We start from the raw sequence: 21,307 nt of genomic DNA, 5'->3' as shown, positions 1-21,307 counted from the left end.
TTGACTCAGGCTGTTTATTCCACCTGGAAAATACCCCCCACCAACGGTACTTATGGCAATTCTACCTAATCTTCTTGGTTTATTTCAAATGATACTTTCTCCATTGAAATGATATTTCCTTCCTCAGAACTTTCAGTATCTCTATTTAACCCTTCCTTTCTAGTAAACGTTTTATATTTATAAATCCTGGGAAATGGTAGCTATCCTTCGTAGCAGGCTCTGGATCTCTCTGGCTCGGTAAATATTCTTAAACTCTTATGTCTGTACTTCCCTTCTTCAGGGGTTGATTTACTGAAGATTACATATTCAGTATTGTGATACTACATTCCTGATGTTTTAAAATACCCTGTTTTAATTTTTAATGTCAACTACTAAAATAACATTTTATCCTAATGTTATAGAATTTTTAATGCAGCATAAATCTGTTTTTAAAATGCTGCTTTAAAACTCAATTCATAAATAGATGCAACTTTCAAACCTGAGCGTTAAATCTGAAACATACTGGCTAGGATAGCACAGATGCTATCAAATGAAAGGCCTTTGGAGGCAGGCTCGCATAGTTTACACGCCATCGGGCCTATTTATAGATCTGACTCCTTTCTGCAATGTCAACAGTAACATTATACTGATTTTAAGCCTCAGTATCTCAAATATCAGCCTCTACTATTGTACAGTTCTCCCCTATTTGATATCAGAGAGCCCAATGGAGCCTTCTGAAGTACCGAGTCAGATTAGCAAAGATAATTTTTTAGAAGTTCCTAATTTATCTGGTTCTCTTTGTGAAGATGAAGAAGTTAAAGTTAGTTTCAGGCCTGGTTTCTCCCCTCAACCAAGCAGACGAGGTTCTGATTCTTCTGAAGACATGTACCTGGACATACCAGCTTCAGGTACCAGGCGAGTTTCATTTGCTGACACCTTTGGATTCGATCTTGTGTCTGTTAAAGAGTTTGATTGCTGGGAATTGCCAACTGTTTCAACTCATTTTGACTTCAGGAGGGACACTGAAGAATATGTTTTATCTCCATTGTTTGACTTACCTTCTTCAAAAGAGGATCTTATGCAACATCTTCAAGTAAAGAAAGCAATCCTGGAGTCTGCTGAATGTCTTCCTGGGTCTACGAGTATGAAGGGTATTATTCGAGTTTTGAATGTTTCTTTTGAGAAGTTAGTGTATGTGAGAATGTCCTTAGATGACTGGCAGACACATTATGATATTTTAGCAGAATATGTTCCTAATTCGTGTGATGGTGAAACTGACCAGTTCTCTTTTAAGATTTCATTGGTTCCTCCTTATCAAAAAGATGGCAGTAAAGTTGAATTTTGTATACGTTATGAAACTTCGGTTGGTACATTTTGGTCAAACAATAATGGCACAAATTATGCATTGGTTTGTCAAAAGAAAGAACGAGAGCCAGAGCCTGCAAAACCACGGGAAGAAGTTCCAAACAGACAAATAAAAGGCTGCTTAAAAGTAAAATCAAGGTAAGGCTGTATTTAACATTCTTTACTACTCATAACCTTCAATTTAAAAATGTCATTTCATGTAGGGAATGCGTAGTCATTTTATATGAAAGCTATGTAAAAAAACTATGATGCCAAGCTATAACAAGGTCCTTGCTATTCAAATAATAACATTGCACTATCTTTTCAAATGTGAAAAAAAAAGTATGGGTACAATGGAATAGATTTAAGAGGGCTAGTGCCATATGTATAGTAAATGTATATATTACTTGCCTAATAAGTTATAAATGACTTATGTTTAATCATGAAATCTAGATTTTTCACATACAAAAACTATTTTGACTTTGAAAGTGTATCTATTTTCGGTGTTTTTAAAAATGTCTATGCTCTACCTTGAAACATTTTTGATAAACATAAAACTGTATTTCGATACATACTTAGTGCTCAGAAATTTATAGACTTTTCCAAAAAGCTGCAACAAACGTTTTAATGACTGAGTCACAGAAGGATGTTTGAAGTGGTATGTGTGCATGTTAAGGTAAATCCTAAGAGATATGACTTTAATGATAAACTAATAGGAAGATAAGAATAGGAGAAATACACAAATTGCACATAAAATTTCATAATTATAGCAAAATGTAACATTATGGCATACAAATTAGTATACTTCAGTAAGTAAATAGAGTAGAGTAAAAAAAAATGACCCAAATATAAATAAGGATATTCATTTATATAGATTAGAGAATTGGGATGGGACCTCTCATTAGTAACCCTGCTCTCCTGTTAATGTGAAAAATAAAGAAAACTGGCATTCAGCTTTCTCTATAGTGCAGAGTTGACTAATTTCTATGACACTAGGTTAGCAGTGGCATGGAAATTAAACATTCAGGAGAAGTTAGACCCCCTCTGTGCCTCAGAGTCCCCATGGGGAGGTCCACATTGCTTCACCAGCCACAGGCAAGTGTCTGATGGTCCTCTGAGTTCTTAATTCTAACTGTCCCTAAAACCAAATAATTTAGTAACTGCACCAGAAACAGTGTGATATGAGGGAAAGGGAGCTGCATTAGGAATCAAGACACCCTGATTCTAATTCTCTAAGTGTAATATAATTAGAATAAAGGTATGAAATCAGTAAATTTTTTAATCTCTTTATGCTTTAATGTATAAAGGCATAAGTATTAACTCCTAAATGCTTTGTTCCAATGCATTCACAAACTGAATGTAGTACAGGTGAAAACAATTCTAACATAAAATACTTTTAATTTTCTTTTGAAATTGTCTTAAAGACTGGCTGAATCAAGTTTGTGAATTATGCCAACTTTTTTAGTCCAAATGAAAAATTATCAGATTTTAACTGGTGCTATTAAGAAAGGCAACATCATAATCTCTAAATATTATGAAATAACAATTTAGATGCCTATGAAAATACTGAGTAACATACTAGCTACACAGACAAAATAAGTTTAACATTATTTAGGAAACTAAAATATATGTAAATATATACATCTTAAATACTTTTCCAGCAAGATAATTGTCAGTAAATATCCACTAACCCTGCTACAACCTACTGTATATGTTACACCAAACAGAATCTAGGAAAGCTGCAGCTCGTTATTAAAGAAGCTGTATTGAACTCAGTGGATTTTTCCCAAGTTAAAGATGCAACATTAACATTACGACCAATACATGCTAAACTATGGTTTTGATAGGAGATTACTTTGATAGAACAAACTTGACTTGATACCACGACAAAGACTGGATAACTGATAAGCATAATCATCTACCTCAGTCCTGATATTTTTGGAACCTTTCCTAGTTGAAGATGTATATGACTATATATATCCACACACACATTTGTATTCAGAACAGTAATCATTGGATTCATAGCGGACACTATTCAAGTTTTAATATTGCTTTGGGGAAAAACCTGAAAAGAACTAAACCACAAAATGGTCTAAAGGCCTGTAAAGTTTCCTAATGAGTTATAAAAATGGAAAAAATCTCTCTCCTTCGAAACCACAAATACATTTTCTGCACTTCTATAACTTAAAAATGACCAACATAATTCAAACCACATTGTGAAAAAAAAGCATTTGCCTCTGGAGAAGGCTTTTTGTGCTGAGTTTCAGTCCAACATGAATTTTTACATCTGATTTATATACCACTCAAAATGGAGTGTATAAAGGAAATCCTGACAGATCCTTAGAGCTGCATGTGCCATAATAGAATATTTATACAGCTTTTCCATGATATAATTTATATGCAATGGGGTTTCAAATATTCCTAAAACTCACACAAGAGAGCATTATCAAATTTCTAAATGAATATTGCAGTTGGATTTTATTGTAAAGAATTTGGTTAGAGAAAAATAGCACACCTTATTAGTGTTATTTTACAAAATATATACTGGGCTAAAATAAAAATGAACTAATGTTTGTTTGATCAAAAAATTTCAGCTTCTAAAATATCTTCTTCCCTCCAAATAGTTATTGACTCTAAATGGGTCTTTTTGGGCATTTTTACACTTCTTGTGTAGCTTAATTTGGAGGCTATTTCTTTCAGAAGATGAAAACAAAAGAGAAATTTATATATATTTTTGCTTGGTACATGCAACTAGATTAGTAACAGTCTGCAAAATAAATCAGAATGAAAATGAAATTAGGCAGTCCTTGTATACAGAGTAACATCTAACTTTAATTCCTCTTAAGACCAAGTTAATTTGCTATCAGTGTCCCTGAGGTAACATTTTCTGAAAGTGTCAATAATCCCGTGCTAATAAGTATAGAATGAACTGTGGGAACACATTTACGTAGGATTTCTGATATGTCAATCACCCACCCAGGTGTTATGTTTTTTCTATGGAGATTTTTCTTTGGTTAGAGTTTGCAAATCTCCCACATTGGTGTGGGTTTTCTTTTTCTTTCTTTCTTTCTTCCTTTCTTTCTTTCTTTCTTTCTTTTTCTTTTCTTTTCTTTTTTTTTTTTTTTGATGTTTGATAGTCTATTCACTTTGGACAGAAGAATAAAATATCTAGAGGGAGAGGAAAGCAGAGTTTGTAACTCAGAGGCATGTGATTGAGAGTGACCCAAAGTTATCTAATTACTCTGAGTGGCACGTATCACAAGACACCTGTTACGTGTCACTACATAGGCAGCACTGGAGTGTGCGCTAGTAAACACACTAAGCATATTTGATCTATATCCCCTGGGATTTATTTAAAGACCAAAAACAAAGGATGACAGATAGATCACATTAAATAAAGTAAAAATATCACACAGAAACAGTATAACCTCAAGCTCCACCATGTCTTAGCTATGTGCACTGAAACAAGTTTGGTTTCTTCATCTGTTAATTGAGAATAGCGGTAGGTCTATGTCATGAAGGTTGAGATTTTCATAGGGTAAAATTTTAGCATAGGTGTCTGACACATAATAAGTTATCAGTAAATGATAACTACTACAATGATAATGCTAATTCTAGCTTTAGGTGGATCTGAAACTCTCCAGCAAAACTCAAGCTGCACCACAATTTCCCTTCTTCTTTCCCTTCAGGGTTCCTAAATTCTCAGCTTTGGAGACCCATTCCTTTGTCTCTTGCAGGATTTTAATCAACAAGCAAAAGTTGACCGGTAAATTTTCTTGAGATACGTGTCAGCTTATATCTGTAACATCTTAAAGCTGGAAGAGAACTTAGTGACTGTTAACGTTTTAACATTTAGTTGATGAAAAAAATGAAGAATCAGAGGGAAGGGGGAAAAGGCATTCATTTTGGCTTTGAACAAACATGCCTATTCATCCCAGGAATATATATGCTTAGTAGCTTTGTGGCTGTGAGCATATTATTTACTTCCTCACCTGTCAAATAGGGGTCATGATGCCTGATGTTGAGATGATTAAATAAATGAGATTATGTCTTTAATGCTTCTAGTTAAAGTACTTATAAAATTATCGTCAAAAGCTAACTATTATAATTGGCATAATAATATAATATCATCATTTGTTATCAAATCTTGTTCAGCTAACCAATCTCCTGATTCCTGGACTTGAATTATTTGTCCAGGTATCATAACTTTGATTATTCAGATTCCAAAACTGATTCAGTAAATGTTTATTGACAGCCTGTGTACCAGATTCTGCACTGTTAGGCAGCAGTATCCAAATGAGAGACGTGACTGGACTCAGGAGTTTATGCAGAGATGAGGTCCCGGTGGAAAAGACCTCAAAGGGCAGAGAGAGGAGTGGGAGAAATAAAACCCCAAAACCAAGCCCAGAGTTGCTGGGTGTACAATGGAATCCACAGATAAAAAAAAAAAAAATAGGAACACTATTCAGTGTAGATTTTCTAGGATATGGATCTATAACTGGCATTATATACTGGCCAGGGGATCGGTCTTCTCAGAATCTTGTGTTTCTGCCCCCTCCAAATGTAAAATGTTTGCCTGTTAAATGTGTGGTCCCAGCACTTGGGTACATAGGTTGCCTATGTCTGGCTTTGAATTTCATTAAGTGAAATCAATTTATTGTTGTAAGTAAAGAAATTGTATGATGTAGGTATTTGATTATAAGTATTTATAATGTGGCCAGGTGAATGCAAATGAAGTCCTAAGTGGTTTTAATGCCAGAGAAAGGGAAGTAAGGAGTCCGACCTTTTTGAAGCATAGAACCAGGCACATCTAGGAAAGGAAAAGACAGAAATCTTTTCTAAAGCTTGATTTTTAAGAATACGAAGAGTTTATATTTCAGGGTGGTAAAATCACTAAAACGAGGCCAAGAAAAGCACTGGGAAGTGGGGCATAAGACATGGCCGTGCTGCCTGTTCCAGCCAGAGCTGTTAGATTGTGAGACTTCCTTCATTTACACATACAGTGTAATCTGGGGGCCTGGAAATAGGCCAAAGAGGTGTAAATAGCCCCACGAGGCCTTTGGGGCTGACCGTATTCCATAACGAACCCGTTTTGGGTCTGCGCTAATTGTGGGAGCAGGGTCTGTTTAAGGGGAGGGACCTCTGGCAAGGCCATATGGAAACATAAAACACAGCTGCGCGGGGCCCGTCAAGAGGGTGTTTGGACGCGGCCAACTGTTTGACAGCAAGTTGCCAACTGGCTTCGAGTCTCCTTGGAGAGTCCCCAAGGCATCGTGGCTTCCTGGTTTTGTGGAAATCCGTACACCCGTAAGCTTAGACTTTTCCTGGAGTAGTTTTCAAACTTTTCCGAGAAAAGAAGAACAAGAGCGTGTCCTCATTTGGTGGTTTGCTCAGGCAGCCGCTGAAAGGAATCACCAGCAATGTCACCCCTCCCAGGGCTCCTCTGGGGTCTCCGAGTCTACCCTCCCCACCTGAAACCCAGCTGCAGCCTGGAAAAGTGGAGCAGGGCCTCTGAGCCAAAAATGTTCCAGGAAAAAAAAATGATGGGAGCATGGTGAAGTGGGCCGACTTCGTTTTTCACCCTCCTCCAGTCCTGCTAACTGTGACTCGTGTCCCTGCTTTAAACCAACCACTCCACAGGAGTAACAGGGAAAGCCACCTCAAATCGCGGTGGGGTGGGCAGTGGGGTGGGCCTGACTGCCGAGTAAGCGACCCATCACACTCACGAGGTCCTCCGTACACTGACATCGTACCCATGCCTAAAACTTACATGTACATGTATTTATGTGTGTGATGCACACACACATACACGCACATATGGTATTTCCCTCTTTAAATGCAGACACCTTTCGGCTACCGGTACGGTACCCGTTGAGGTTGGTTGCACAGGGGCACTTTGGGTTTGGCTCAGACCGTGGTAATGATCATTTTAGAGCAGAGAGCACCACAGGTTATGAGACAGATTTCACTACTTAGATGTGCTAAGGGCTCCGTGGCAGTCTGAGGACTCTGGGGGTTTGGAGCGTGTGTGTACTGGGGAGGGGGTAGTGAAATTCAAAAACAATGAAGCATAGTAGAAACAGCAAGGGGTCTCGAATAGGTAAAGCCAAGCCTTGGGGCTTTACTTCTAATTATTCCCTGTTTGAACTTAGATAAATTGTATTTTATATCAATTTTATTCAGGTAGAAAATAGGAAAAGTAATTTCTACTGTCACTGTTTTCTAAAGGTCTGAACCGGTAAGCTACATGGTAGTATTTTAATACAAAAGTCAAAGAGGCCATCCAGCAGCAAGCAGCTGGTTCTCCTAAGGGACAATGATATTGCTGTGACAAGGACCGAACATTAACAGTACTGACAGATCAAGGGGAGCCCAGGGCAGCGCCTGTGGCTCAGGGAGTGGGGCGCCGGTGGGTGGCGGGTTCAAACCCAGCCCCGGCCAAACTGCAACAACAACAACAAAAATAGCCGCCGGGCGTTGTGGCGGGCGCCTGTAGTCCCAGCTGCTCGGGAGGCTGAGGCAAGAGAATCGCTTAAGCCCCAGAGCTGGAGGTTGCTGTGAGCTGTGTGAGGCCACGGCACTCTACCAAGGGCAGTAAAGTGAGACTCTGTCTCTACAAAAAATAAAAATAAAAAAGGGGAGCCCAGTAGGTTAACAGCAGTCCACAGCTTTCTTTTGCTTGGAGTTCTGAAAATTGAAGATACTAGTATTACAGTATTTCCTCCGGGAGCCAGAGAATCAGAGACTTTATTTGCCAAATTAGAAAGTTAAAACTACTTCAGAAGATCACTCAGTTTATTTTTCCAATCCTACCTAAAAAGATAGGTGTATTAGAATTCTTGAAAACCTCTTAGGCAAATAATGAATACTTAAGAATAATAGTTACATTCTTTTCTACGTATCTAATTTTTTAAATAACATTTCATTCAAGAATGTAACTGGTACAAATAAAATGTTGAAAAGAAATTTTGAATAAATTTCTAGAAATCAAATGTAGAGCAACTGAGATTTAAATTGGTTTAAGGGATATCTTTTTGTGGAAAGGGTTAATATTGTGTCTACGAGCGGAAATCATTTGAACATATGTTACATCTCTGTATCCTCTGTGTGTGTATGTATGTACAGTTTTGACTAAGAGCTTTATTCTAATCAATGAATATATACAGAGGACTGATACAGCCACTCCAGTTGATAATGTATGGAGGAGATTAAACATAGGGAGTGGTATAATACTTCCTCGGTATATTCAACTCAGCCTTGATACACTGCTATTTTTTGTGTGAAAAATAAAAACACACATACGCATATGTGAGATTTTCCCATAAACTTTCTATTTTGTGTGTATATGTGTTTTTTTTTTTTTTTTGTAGAGACAGAGTCTCACTGTACCGCCCTCAGGTAGAGTGCCGTGGCGTCACACGGCTCACAGCAACCTCTAACTCTTGGGCTTACGCGATTCTCTTGCCTCAGCCTCCAGAGCAGCTGGGACTACAGGCGCCCGCCAGAACGCCCGGCTATTTTTTGGTTGCAGTTTGGCCGGGGCTGGGTCTGAACCCGCCACCCTCGGCATATGGGGCCGGCGCCCCACTCACTGAGCCACAGGAGCCGCCGATATATGTGTTTAATATGTATGATATTCTTTAGATAGTTTATGTTCTAGCTAGTTATTTTATATTTTCTATGTCAGTCGTATCTCGTTCAAAACTAACTTATGTGACCCAAATTAAGTTTTTAGACAATGTCAATTATGTAAATATTCAAGGCAATATTTGCAATCTCAAAAAAGCCATTTAGAGCAATAGGACCCCTAGTCCTTTTGTCTGGTTTATCCATATTATGGGGCTTGCTTTTGACCTTTCATTGCTTTGTTTTGCTTCCTTTAAACAACCTTTGCTGTTAGTCATTATTACAAATTAACACTTAGCAAAAGATTTACTGCTTATTAAATATTTTTGTGTCTGGAATGAATAGGACCTTTGCCACCCTGGCTCCTCTTTCTCTGCTTACACAGAATGTTTACAATGGTAGCACTTCTAGGCAGTCCTTATCCAGGGATTATCTTTTTTTCACCTTCACATTAAAGTTTATCATTTATAATTTTTATATTTTAATATGTAGTTTTATTCCTTTATGAAAGAACCTAAAAATTATTTTATTACAAAGAACTTCAGTCAATACTTAGACTAATTTCAGTGAAGGTCGTTGACTACACTTACACCATTGCTTAAAAACAATTGTGATGGGTGGCGCCTGTGGCTCAAGGGAGTAAGGCACTGGCCCCATATGCTGGAGATGGTGGGCCAAAAATTGCAAAAAAAAAAAAGAAAAAATTATGAAACTGCATTTTACTCGCCAGAACACAGACACGGTGATGAGAATAAGTATTTGGATTAATGTGGTCAAATTCCAGAAAGGTATTCTTTTATTCCTGAAAAGTAGTTATTACGATGAAGAAACTAAAACTGTGATACTGAAACCGACTTTTGAAGGTAACTCTTGACAAAACTGGGACGGAGCTAATTCTGAGTTTAAAACCACCTTCCCCTTCATTATTGACTCGACCTCATTTTAACATCTGGGAATAATTAAGAATATTAAATCTGAGTAATGTAGTGGATCCTCAACACACTGAAATACATATACTTGGGAAATTCCACAGAGTTTATGATTATAATCCTGTGACTGGATTAGGCCCTTTCTGACTTCTGAAGCTATTAAAGAACAGTAGTGATACACCAATACCTTGTGGGAGATTCAACGGAGGGCGTGGTGGAATCCTTCCTAGCTGGGTTCAACTCATCCTTGATGCACTGCTTTCATCCGTGTCGAAAATAAACAGAGTGCTCTGTTGAAAGATTCCAGTTTGCATGTAAACATGAACAGAGCCAAAGGTTTATTTTTAAAGCTTTCTGTCATTCAGACTCTAGCTCCTTCACCTGTCTCCATAGTTTCTATTCCAGCCAGTGGCCTGCCTTGAAAACTTTTTTTCTTGGTCTTTGATAATCCCATTCCTACCTTCCACCAAGACCAAGCTCAATTTTCTCTTTTCCTTGAGGCTGTTCTGCTCTAATTTATTCAGGTCCTTCCCTTCTCCAAGTTTAGCATTTAAAGCCTGTATCATTTAACTGCTTTGTACACAGTTAAATATTGCCTTTATCTTTTCACTTTAAAAAAACTTGCATATCTGTGCCCTTCTTTCCAACTGAATTGAAGTGACTTGAAGTCAGGAATGGTGTATTAGTCTAAGTATTATGTCGTATTTTCCACAGTGACTAACGCCAGCTTTTATATATGAAAAGCTTTGAAAAAAAATCTGTTTGTGGAAAATGGTTTTTCTCATTGATAACCTTAAGACCTGGCAAAATACAAAACTAACTTCTGAATAATTAAATAATGAATTATGTGTATTATACTTAATGACGAGTGCTTTTATTGTTTTCATGATCTTTTCCCTTTTTTTCATGATCTTTAAAATAAGATGCCTCCTGGATATTTTATTGGATATATAAGTGGCAAATTAATTACCGTATGTCCCAAACCAGAATTACATCCCCACACATTCTGGTTTCTTTTCATCCATATTTTGTTCAAAATCATAGACATTATTCTTGTCGTAAAAATAAGAGGCTTCAAGATCATAATTGATTTTCTTTTGCTAATTTCTATTAATTTTATACCTATATTACATTCTCTGGACATAGAGGTAATGATTGCTTATTTGATCAAAAATAAAAATTATTTTAAAAATTAATAATAGAATAGAATATGCAGAAAAAATAAACTGATAAAAGAAAATTTTGTCCTTGCAATTACTCTACTACAAGTTGTTGAATAATTTGGCTCAAAATTAAATATAAAATTGGACACATTAACTATAGTAACATCTTACAGAAAATCTACATGTAGATGATCCTTTCAGTTACAAAGGTATCAAAGAAAAATCAAATTAAGAGATTAATTTAGTCTACTATAGAATGTTCTAACTAGTTCTTTCTTTTTTCCTGTGGCTTCTAAGGGGATGATTCATTGGGCCACTAATATTTTACTTTTCAGTATTGTCAAGTATTTCTAGCATGTTAAATAAAGGAAATATTCATTGATCAGCCTTTGATCTCTCCTTCATACTGCAATTCAGACAACTGGGACCAGAAACAGAAAAATTCCACAATCTGAATAATAGAAGACCAAGGCAGATTTCTGTGCCCACAGGTCGGAATTGATCCATTCATTCTTTCTTCTTGCCAGGGCCAGGCCTGTGCTCAAGTTAGTGTTGATGTGAATGTTGGGGTGGTTCTCACAGGTTGGTGTGGACACCTGACCTTATGCCAGTGGCATCTCTATCTTGAGATTGGAAACAGTCCTGGTCTTTCTGTATATGAAACTAGAATAAGCAGAAAAGATTAAAGGCTACTAGTGCAATGCTTCTGAATTTTTAAACTTTAAACCTTCAAAAAGGTAGTGTAGTGTATCTGCTATACTCTATTCAGTACTATTTAATTATTTTATTTTGATGTAATTATAGATTTGTAGAAAAATCTATAGGAAGAATAGGGAATTTCTGTATTTGTGTATATAAATGTTGCAAACTGTATAACAGAGAAGAGCCATGTCATTAATTCTGGGTGAAGAAACTTTTACTTTTGAAAATTTTAACAATGATACCGGTTTGCAGCTGATTGCTGATTTTACTGAATATAAAACATTGGTGGGAGAAGAAAGGGATAGAATCCAATTTGTTAAGTGATATAAAAGTACAACTAGATTGGAAGAATAAGTTCTAGTTTCTCTAGCACTGCAGGATGGCTGTTGTTAACAATAATACATATATAGTTTCAAATATCCAGAAGGAAGGATATTGAATGGTTTCCACACAGAATAGTGGTAAATGTTTGTGATGACTTTTATACTAGTCTGATCTGATCACTATGTATTACATGTATTGAAAAGTTACTATGTATTCCATGTATGTATGCATTATTATTTGTCCATTTAAAAGCTAAAATTTAAAACATCTAAACAAATTTAAAACACAACACATCTTGTGAAAATATTAACAATTTTAATGGAATTTGTATATTATAATTAGTCATACTGATTTTAAAATTTTTTAAATTATACTTTTATGGAAATAAGAATTGGAAACAAATATCTATCTTAGGAAATCAGCATGAAGTCTAAATAATTATGTATTTTACATGGCAAAATAATTATAAATCCCATCTATAATGATATATCAATTAACTCTTACATTATCATTCTTAATTAATTTTCTCAGTTGGGGTGGTGCCTGTGGCTCAGTGAGTAGGGTATCGGCCCCGTACACCGAGGGTGGCGAGTTCAAACCCGACCCCGGCCAAACTGCAACCATAAATAAATAGATAAATAAACAATAAATTAAAAAAAAAAAGAGTTTTAGTAAAATTTCCCTAATACCCTTAAGAACTTTATTTTATAAAACCTAAACTCTCTATCCAAAATATAAATGCATTATTAAGATAGGTAATGCATGACATTTCAAAATATTTTATTTTTCACTTTCTTAGAATAAGAAAGTTACCAGTTAAAGTTTTATTATGTACCTCTCATTTTTCAATTGACTTTCAAAATACAACTATGGGTAAATTCCCATATTTGTATACAGAAATATACAAATATAATGAGTTTGAATTAAATATAAAAATATTGTGAGATTAATTTAAAAATTTTCTGAGAAAGGATAAGCTATTGACTGAACAATACTGAGGGATACTCTTTTTACTGCAATAGAATATACTAGCCTACAACAAGTATATTGTCTATGACAAATTGTGACCATTGAGAAAATTTGCTTTTTTTAAAAACACGTTGTGAAATTATTCTGGGTTGATAATAAGGTACATTTTTTTCCACTGTCTATATTTCTACAATTCTGGGTAATTCTTTGACTACTTATAATAATTTGGGAACAATTTCCTTTCATCTTTTTAATTTTGTATCTGAAGATCCAGCATTTTTTAGAAGCTGACTACAAAACTATGTAGGACTCTCATCTCATGTGTGATGAACTGTAGCTTATTGACAACTTTACATTTATGGTATTTTACTATGTTAACAGTTTAGCTTGTTTCTAATCAATTTAGACATTTCTATTTATACAAACTTAAAGAATATATGTTTTAAATCTCTCCATTATTACTTCTTAAGCAATACAACATTAGCTCCCATTAAATCATTTATACATTGTAGTGAGCAGAGTTGGTCTCATTTCACATAAGAAGAAATTTAGCCAAATGAGATTTATTTAATGAAGTCCAGGAAATAAATAAGATAAGCTGGGTTTGTAATTCAAGGTTTCTAACTCCTGTAGCTCTGAGGCACCGTGCCTCAGTAAACCGATTATTCATAAAGAATTTGTGGAGTCATCATTTTGCATAGAACTCTATTAGATTGCTTCTATCTTTGAGCAAAGATTTGGCTAAGTAATGATATTTGTATAAATGAGAAGAGCATGCCAAATAGGATGAGATACTCTATGTACTCAGAAGAGTTGATGGGAAACACAGAGTAAGGAACACTAGACAGATGATGATACTTCAAGCTGCCCCCAGTAGTGACAGCACTATAGAAGAACTGAACTACTGAACTTGACCTGAAACAGTAAAGTTTGTGCAGGTGTTCTGATCATGAAAGGATGCTGGATATTATCAAAAGCTTTTTCTGCATCAATTGAGAGAATCGTATGGTCTTTGTTTTTTATTTTGTTTATGTGATGAATTATATTTGGAGATCACTTAGGGATCTAAAAATAGACCTGCTGTTCGATCCTTCAATTCCTCTAACAGGTATATATGCAGAAGACCAAAAATCACTTTATAATAAAGATATCTGCACCAGAGTGTTTATTGCAGCCCAATTTATAATTGCTAAGTCATGGAAGAAGCTTAAGTGTCCATTGACCAGTGACTGGAATAATAAATTGTGGTATATGTATACCACGGAATATTATACAGCCTTAAAAAAGATGGAGACTTTGTGTCTTTTGTGTTTACATGGATGGAGCTGGATCATATTCTTCTTAGCAAAGTATCTCAGGAATGGAAGAAAAAGTATCCAGTGTGCTCAGCCCTACTATGAAACCTATTTATAAAAACCCACACTTCCATATGAATGCTATAACCCAACTATAGCCCAAGAAGAAGAGGAAAGAGGTGGGGAAGAGAGGGGAGAGGATAGGTGGAGGGAGGGGAATTGGTGGGACCACACCTATGGTGCATTTTACAAGAGTACATGTTAAATCTACTAAGTGTAGAATATAAATGTCTTAACACAATAACTAAGAAAATGCCGTGAAGGCTATGTTAACCAGTTTGATGAAAGTATTTCAAATTGTATATAAAACCAGCACATTATATCTCATAATTGCATTAATGTACACAGTTATGATTTAACAAAAAAATAAAAAAAAAATCGTTCAGGTGGAGAAGGAGAAGGAGGACATTTACACAGAGGAAACATGTACTTGTGGAGATGGCAGCCAAAGAATGAGGTGAAGATCTTGTTAGTTAACCAGGCTGCCTGACATGGAAGAAACTGTGGGAGTCAATCTTGAAAAAGAAAACGTTGAAAAAATGTTGTACAGTCTTCTTAGGCTAAATATTTTTGTATGTTAGTCTCTATGCTTAAGAACAAAGGATTATTTTAGTTACATTAATACTCCAAAAAGATTATGCAGGATAAATTAACATGGAGAAAAATGTATGATCTAACTGTTCACTAACTATAAAAAGGAAAATTGAATGTGATTATAAGTGTTGAGTATCAATTCCCCCAAATTTTTCTGCTAAGATATTTTACATTGTCTTGAAAAACTTATGACATTCATGAATACCACCATCATACTTATTGTGGTTTTGGCATGCCATGGTTTAAATAATTAGTTCTATGTTCATAACCATTTTTGACTTACTGTTTCTTTGTATATGGTGGTATTTTAAAACATAGATCTCATCCATCTATTAATATTGATATAATTCTACTATATGCTCGCGTTAGCATAATAAGCAGATATGTATTAACGGCAGAGTTTTTTTGTTTTATATTTCTATACTTATTTCATAGATGATTCATCTTATTACTCTAGTTATGCTTAGGGAAAATATGTAGTTTTCTTCTTCTTCTTCTTTTGTTGAGACAGAGTCTCACTGGGGTTGAGTGTCATGGTGTCATAGCTCACAGCAACCTCAAACTCTTAGCCTCAAGCAATACTCTTGCCTCAGCCTCCTGAGTAGCTGGGACTACAGGCACCCGCCACAATGCCCAGCTAATTTTGCTATTTTAGTGGAGATGGGGTCTCACTCCTGCTCAGGCTGGTCTCGAACTCCTTAGCTCAATCTACCCATCTCCACCATCCAGAGTGGTAGGATTGTAAGTGTGAGCTACCACACCCAGCAAGAGGAAATTTCTTACTACAGTTAGTTTTGATTCAAATTCTTTCTTCAAAATCTAAGGTTTATGTTTTAACATACTGAAAAAAATTATCTCAGTCATCTCAACTTGTGCTGTCTTGGATAAAGACGTGGAAATTACTGTGGTTTTTCCGATAATACCAATGATCTCAAAGTTGAGAGGACATGGATCTTTGTTATGATGAAAGAAAAAAATTATCAAAATAGAAGTAGCCAAACTATTAATAGGCTCTTCAACTTGTACATTGATAGTAATAAAAAAAAAAAATCAGTAACTAGAAGAAAGAAATCAAGGATCTTCATTCATTTAGCAAGTATTTATTAAATATTTACTATGTGCCAAGTACTGTTCTAAGCACTGGGGCTACATCAGCAAAAAATGACAATCCTGTCTTAGCGTAGCTGACATTGTAGTGGAGGGAAAACTAATAATAAATAACAGACATCAAGATAAGTAAGTTATGTTAGAAGATGATAAATGCAATTGAGAAAATAAAGTGCAGACAAGCTTAAACAGAATAAGGCTTATTTCCTCACTGTCTGAGTGAAAAAATGCACTTCATTGAGAAGGTGACAATTGATCAGAGCTTTGAAGAGAGTTAACCATGGAGATATATGCAGGAAGACAGTTCCATGCTGACAGAACCTGCCAGGGCAAAAAACTCCAGGAGGGAGTGAAGAGGATGGTTTGAGCAGTAGCAAGGAGGCCAGGGCGTGGCAGAAGCAGAGTGAAGGAAGGCGATCACAGGAGATGCCGTCAAGTCACTTGCGGGGAACCAAGGATGGAGGGCATTATAGTCCATGGGAGTCTTGTTCCAAGTGGAGAGGCAGACTGATAGGCAGACCTGCGGTTTGGGAGAGAGTTTAAGGCTGGTGAATATTTAGGAGTTGTCAGATGTAAATGATTTATAAAAACACATGCCTGGAAGTTATCACCAAGAGAACAGAATTCATAAAGAAGAGAAAAGAAACAAGAGCTGAGCTCCGGGAAATTCCAACATTAAATAGTCAGGGAATAGATGAAGAAGGAGCAGAGATGGTTAAAATTAGGAGCCAAGTTATACAACATACTCTCTAAAAGTTAAGACTAGAATTGCATCTACAAAACTAATTCAGTTGCCATGAATTAAAAAAAAAAAACCTGTCTTGTCTGGGCACCGTGGCTCATGCCTATAATCCCACCACTCCGGGAGGCTGAGGCAGGTGGATAGTTTGAGTTCAGGAGTTCGAGAACAGTTGGAGCAAGAGTAAGACCCCATCTCTACCAAAAATTGAATACTTAGCTGGGTGTTATGGTGGGGGCCTGTTATCTCAGCTACTTGGGAGGCTGAGGCCTCTGAGCTCAAGAGGCTTGAGCCCAAGAGTTTGAGGTTGCTGTGAGCTATGACACCATAGCACTCTACCGAGGTACTGAGGGCAACAGAGTGAGACTCTGTTTCAAAAATAAGTTTCTAAAAAGTGCCTTTGTGCCTATAATCTTATTTGATTTTCACAAAAGCACCGTGATGAAGGTCAGGCTGGTGTTACTATCTCCATTGTGACAACTGCAGGAAGCAGATTAAAGAGATTTACATACTTTGTTGAGGCCACAGAATGAGCATGTGGGTTTTGAGGGAACTTGAAAACAAATATTTTTGATGCTACTGCATATGATTTTTCTACTACAACCTACCACAGGACCCCACACCACTCACAGCTAAGACTAGTTCAATTAGTTGAAACAATAGTCCCTTATAAAAGTCTTTGGGAGGAGGGTTGTCTTTGTTGTTGTTGTTGTTTTTTAAATTTTTTTAAGAATACTAAAAAAAGAAAATAAGGAAAATACACCCTTCCTTACAGAATTTTACTCGCAACTTCTTATCTCAAACTTCATTTCCATGAGGAGAAATTAATATGAAATACAAATTCCAGGTTTTTTCTTAAGTTACTAAAAATATATGTATGCATAACCTCACCATTTTAAAACAAATGTGAAATTATGCAATGCACATGTATTGGAATAGAACCTGCTACGTTTATTCACTGATATATTGTGTACTACACTGTTTCTGGATAGTTTGTAGAGGTGGAGTGTCTATTTTAGAGTGGGAATGGTGTCCATGTTTAGAAATGTTCTTTGTAATCCTAGCATCTGGGAGGCCAAGGCAGGTGAGTTGCTTGAGCTCAGTTTGAGACCAGCCTGAGCAAAAGCCAAAACGCTATCTCTACTGAAAAATAGAAAAACTGAGGCAGGAGGATCACTTGAGCCTGAGTTGGAGGTAGCTGTGAACTATGATGCTATGGCACTCTACCCAGGGTGACAGCTTAAGACTCTGTCTCAAAAAAAAAAAAGAAATAGAATTTTCTAGTGATTGACTTTCTCCTTCTGTTTTCATTGGCTTCTAATGCTCCTTAGGTCTCTGGTAGCCCACTGGGATTATTCTCAGGGTCTCAGCGAAAGGGAGCGTGCAAGGAAGGCACAGATGAACACATACCACCTGCACTGCAATTTGTCTTTGACAACAAACTCTTCTGGGATCCCTTTACTCTGGCTGATTTTTGTCCAAATACCCAAATTCTATTCTGTAGGTGTGTTTTTATCTACTTAAGGACCCATGTGCTAATTCTCTTTGAGTGATAGTGGAGTTATGCAATAGTTAATCAATGAAGATCAATGAAGAAATTCCACATTTGAGTTATTTTTAAAAATACTCTAAACCGGCGGTGCCTGTGGCTCAGTGAGTAGGGCGCCAGCCCCATATGCCGAGAGTGGCGGGTTCAAACCCGGCCCCAGACAAACTGCAACAAAAAAATAGCTGGGCATTGTGGCGGGCGCCTGTAGTCCCAGCTGCTTGGGAGGCTGAGGCAAGAGAATCACGTAAGCCTGAGAGTTAGAGGTTGCTGTGAGCTGTGTGACGCCACGGCACTCTACCGAGGGCGGTACAGTGAGACTCTGTCTCTACAAAAAAAAAAAAAAAAAAAATGCTCTAAACCGTTGTAGCTATCATTGCTTTATTTTTTGAAATGTGTTGATTACCTTGAGTATAGATTACTAGTTCTGTACGTACTAAATTCGTTTGTAAATTGGTACTCATGAGAAGAAAATATTTTCTATAATAACAGTGCATGCTCTCTCCCTCCCCTTTTTTCTCTGTATCCCCTCTCCTCTCTCTATATATATATCAAGCAAACCATTAAAAAGTGATGATTCTGAAAGACACCAATTGTAATGTTTCAAGTGCCATCACTTATGTACTATATCAGGCAAAAAGAAAAGACTAGAATATATGTGATGTGGTATTTTTATATGAACTATTCTCTTACACATAATAAACTCCAAACACATTAAGCTATCATCATTATCCATGAACTTGCATTTAAATCATTATATCACAGCTCTGCCTTTTCAGTATCTTGCACCTCATCTCTATTATTTTCACCTCAAGACTAATTTTTCCTTTTATGATATCTAACCTGCTAGTGTCCATAAAGTGATACACTTTATGGCGCTTTCATTTTCAGTAATTGTTTGGGCAATTTGCCGCATAGTTCAACTGGAAAACATTTTGCCAGCCCAGGTCTAAACCTTCAGAAACGCATTCAATTTTAGAATAAGCCATAGTTTCTAACTTAGAAATGATGTATGTCTCTTATTCAAAACAACATCTAGGTTTTCTTTCAGTGAAAAAATAAAAGTAAATTTAAATTCATTGAAGTATGGATAGGAAATCTTCACGGTGAATGGAAACTGTTTTATAGAGTTAATAGTAGCAGAAATGCAATTCACGTATCTACCCCTATTCTCATCATCCCCCTAGAAAACTTTAACAGTAGAATTACCCATTCCTTCATAGTAAAAATCAGTGTAGAATAGAAGAGTTAGCTAGTGTTTCTCAAACCTCACTGCACATAGTACAGGGAAAAGGTACCCATGCCCAGATCTCACAACGAAGAGTCCAATTTAACTGGTCTGGATGGTCCCAGCTTAAGTATTTTAAAATGTTCTGCAGATGATTCCATATGCACAAGGGTTGAGAATGACTGATGTAAACAAAGGACATAAATATTGCTGTTTTGATTTATAACTTAAAAAAAATCACAGTATTCCCAAAAGAATAATTTTATTTAAAAAGAAAGAAAAGTTAATAAATCCAAACAAAATAACACATTGAAAAATGTGGCATGAGAGACTTTTAAGCACTTTTTTCCCCCCCAGAGGGTATTTCTTTTTTTATTATTAATTTTTAAATAAAATTACACTGTTAACATTTATGGGTACAATGTAATGATTTGATATACAATGTGGAATGCTTAAATAAAACAGATTAACATAGCCATCAACTCAATTTTAGAAAATGAATGTATTGTATATACTATGATGTATTATATTTACTAAATGAATGTATTGTATATACTATACAATGAATGTACTATATAAATCACAACATTCACTCTTAACAAAAATCTTAGTAAAATACAAAGTATAAGAAATTTTTCATTCTTTTTATTTACTTATTTATTTTTTATTAAATCATAGCTGTGTACATTAGTGTGATCATGGGGTACCATACACTTGGTTCATAGACCGTTTGACACATTTTCATCACACTAGTTAACATAGCTTTCGTGGCATTTTCTTAGTAATTTTGCTAAGACCTTTACATTCCACATTTACTAGGATTCACATATACCCTTGTAAGATGCACTGCAGGTGTAATCCCATTAATCCCCCTCCCTCCACTTACCTCCCCCCTCCCTCCCCTCCCTTTCCCCCTTCTCCCTATTCTTAGGTTGTAACTGGGTTATAGCTTTCATGTGAAAGTCCTACATTAGTTTCATAATAAGGGTGAGTACATTGGGTACTTTTTCTTCCATTCTTGAGATACTTTACTAAGAAGAATATGTTCCAGCTCCATCCATGTAAACATGAAAGAGGTAAAGTCTCCATCTTTTTTTAAGGCTGCATAATATTCCATGGTGTACATATACCACAATTTATTAATCCATTCGTGGATCGATGGGCACTTGGGCTTTTTTCCATGACTTAGCAATTATGAATAGGGCTGCAATAAATATTCTGATACAAGTATCTTTGTTATGATGTGATTTTTGGTCTTCTGGGTATATGCCCAGTAGAGGGATTATAGGATTGAATGGCAGATCTATTTTTAGATCTCTAAGTGTTCTTTTAAGCACTTTTAAGCTTACATTACGTAAGGTGGGACATCAAGATATAAAGAATAAGCTTTATAAACTATTTATTATTTTGTCCCTATGATGACTTGGATACATGGCCCATTTCCTTAGGGAAAGGGTACATTATACAGCATAAGCAAAGTTAATTTTCCTTTAGAATGAAGTAAACTTTTAAAAGATATTTTTCTTGTGAAGACATTAATTAAGGTGATTAAGACAGTTTTTAATCAGTACTACACTGCTGCAATAAAGAAGAGGGCCCAAAGTGAACCGGACTCAACTTGGCTCTGTACAGAAGTGAATAGGCATTTAAAGGGGAGAATTAAGGAGTGGAGAAAGGGGCAACTGAGAGCTCGCTAGAGTCA

At 36.1% G+C, this 21,307-nt stretch overlaps 1 protein-coding gene across 1 annotated transcript in view; it reads left to right on the top strand.

The window, feature by feature from the left end:
- The first annotated feature begins 641 nt into the window (after positions 1 to 641).
- Positions 642 to 21,307, top strand: part of PPP1R3A (protein phosphatase 1 regulatory subunit 3A) — a 42,753-nt gene continuing 22,087 nt past the window's right edge. Inside the window, exon 1 of the mRNA XM_053553943.1 lies at positions 642 to 1,482. Coding sequence (XP_053409918.1) covers positions 704 to 1,482 — 779 coding nt within the window. The 5' untranslated portion in view covers positions 642 to 703. The remainder of the gene's footprint in view (positions 1,483 to 21,307) is intronic.

This window comes from Nycticebus coucang, chromosome 11, assembly GCF_027406575.1.
Source record: "Nycticebus coucang isolate mNycCou1 chromosome 11, mNycCou1.pri, whole genome shotgun sequence".
Classification (NCBI taxonomy): domain Eukaryota; kingdom Metazoa; phylum Chordata; class Mammalia; order Primates; family Lorisidae; genus Nycticebus; species Nycticebus coucang.
The sequence above is the reverse complement of the archived record's forward strand: the minus strand, read 5'-3'. Positions and strand labels throughout refer to the sequence as shown.